At 41.3% G+C, this 2,426-nt stretch overlaps 1 protein-coding gene across 1 annotated transcript; it reads left to right on the forward strand.

Moving 5' to 3' along the window:
- Positions 1-273: 273 nt before the first annotated feature.
- On the forward strand, positions 274-1,185 carry LOC103742564 (olfactory receptor 142-like). Its single transcript, XM_008843664.1, has one exon. It carries the CDS (start codon positions 274-276, stop codon positions 1,183-1,185), a length of 912 nt encoding a protein of 303 aa, XP_008841886.1.
- Positions 1,186-2,426: the final 1,241 nt, after the last annotated feature.

Raw genomic sequence — 2,426 nt, forward strand, 5'->3', positions numbered from 1 at the left:
ACACCTGGCTCATACTTGATTTTTAATTATGAGTAGATAAACATTTCTTTGAAACCTTATTTTTGGTAATAAAATAATATAAAAGTGTAAGGCTGCTAATATTTAATGTTGACTGAGAGGATACTGGCTAAATGAAAGATTGAGTAGTAATTATAAAGAAACCAGTTTGTGTTCTCTAGAATGCTTTGAATGAAATTAATTGGTACTAAAATCCTTGAATTCTTTTTGCAGGCACCTCATGTTTTTGACATCCAACACACTTGAGCTGACTCCATGGCCAACACAAATAATGTGACTGAGTTAATTTTCACTGGCCTTTTCCAGGATCCAGAGGTGCAGAGGGTGTGCTTTGTGCTGTTTCTTCCTGTGTACCTGGCCACGGTGGTGGGCAATGGCCTCATTGTTGTGACAGTCAGCATCAGCCCGAGTCTGCGCTCCCCTATGTTCCTCTTCCTCAGCTACCTGTCCCTGGTGGAGATCTGTTATTCCTCGACCATTGTCCCTAAGTTCATCACTGACTTACTTGCCAAGATAAAAACCATGTCTCTGAAGGGCTGTCTGGCTCAGATATTCTTTTCTCATTTCTTTGCGGTTGTTGAAATCATTTTGCTTGTGGTGATGGCCTATGACCGGTACGTGGCCATCTGCAAGCCTCTTCATTACATGAACATCATGAGTCGTCCAGTGTGTCACATGATGGTGTCTAGTTCCTGGCTTGGAGGCTTCATTCATTCCGTAATCCAGATTCTCATCACCATTCCACTGCCTTTCTGTGGTCCCAATGTGATTGACCACTACTTCTGTGACTTCCAACCACTATTCAAGCTTGCCTGCACGGACACCTTCATGGAGGGGACTGTTGTGATGGCCAACAGTGGTTTAATCTCTATCTTCTCACTCCTCATCTTGGTGTCCTCCTACATCATCATCCTGTTCAACTTGAGGAAGCATTCTGGAGAGGGGAGGCGCAAGGCCCTCTCTACCTGCATCTCTCACATCACAGTTGTCATCTTGTTTTTTGGACCTGCCACCTTCATCTACATGAGACCCTCCTCCACCTTCACTGTGGACAAACTCGTAGCTGTGTTCTACACGGTCATTACCCCTATGCTGAACCCCATCATCTATACACTCAGAAATGCAGAGGTGAAAAATGCCATGAGGAAGTTATGTGGTAAAAACTAGAACCAAAAAATCATAAACAGATAAAAATGTCTTGTTTTTGTGTTCTTTGAAACAGATTTAGAATTCAGTGGAATTTTAATGAATAACAGAGGCAAATATAAAATTTAATGTATGTGTGTCTCTGAGAGTCTCCACAGTAGCTAAGACTCCTTAGATTTCCTGGTATAATATTTTGAGGACACAGGTCAGATATTCTTGGTGAATTTTTTTGAACATGATTGGGTGTGTGATATTCACAAATACCATTGGTTTGTCTAACTAGATGACTCAAACCAAGTGAAAAAACAAAGGAGACTATTTTGATCAATGTTTTATAGGTGAAAACCCACTTCCTTGCTTACACCCTCCTCTCCCGGCTCCTCTGCACTATCCCTACCCTACCACTTTTACTCTTCCATCCCTAGGATGCTCCTCTCTACTCTCATGTCACATGTGTTCAGTTACCTTCCTTACATTCTTCTTTAAAATCTCCTTATGTATCTGTTTCTACATTTAAAACCTAGGTCCACTTCATTACCTAATAAAACACACATAGACACACACACACAGACACACACACATAGACACAGACACACACATATGCACACCCCCCCACACACATCCAGACACATCACATTTAAATTAGAGACTAAGATCTCCACATGAAAGAACATGTATTTGTCTTTCAGAGTAGGGGGGTCACCTAATTGAATATACTCTTTTCCAGTTTAATCCATTTGCCTACAAATTTCATAATTTAATTTTTCTTCATAACTAAATAAAATTCCATTATCCATTTATCTGTTGCTGGACATTTAGGCTGACTCCATTCCCTTGATACTGTTAACAGAGCAGCAACAAACACAAATCCATCCATAGTTTTAAAAATGTCTTTATGGGTACAGTGTGATATTTCAATGCATGTGTATGATGTGTGCTATCAAATCACAGTCATTTGTGTATCTATCACTTACAATATTTGTGATTTCTTATACTGTGTACATTCAACTTGTTCTTCACTGGACATTGTGAAATATTCCTTAACATTTATTGTACTGTTCTAGAGTTCTTTTCCTCCCTCCTTTCCTTTCTTCCTTCTTCCTTCCTCCACCTCTTCTATCCCTTTCCCCTCTGCTGCCTCTATGTCTCTTCCCTCCCTCCCTCCCTCCCTCCTTCCTCCCTCCCTCCTTCCCTCCCCCCTCGCTCCCTCCCTCCCTCCCTTACTCCCTCTCTCCCCCTTCTTTCTTTCCTTCTTCCTCCCT

This window comes from Nannospalax galili, unplaced genomic scaffold (assembly GCF_000622305.1).
Source record: "Nannospalax galili isolate Female #2095 unplaced genomic scaffold, S.galili_v1.0 scaffold1200, whole genome shotgun sequence".
In the NCBI taxonomy this organism is placed as follows: Eukaryota; Metazoa; Chordata; class Mammalia; order Rodentia; family Spalacidae; genus Nannospalax; species Nannospalax galili.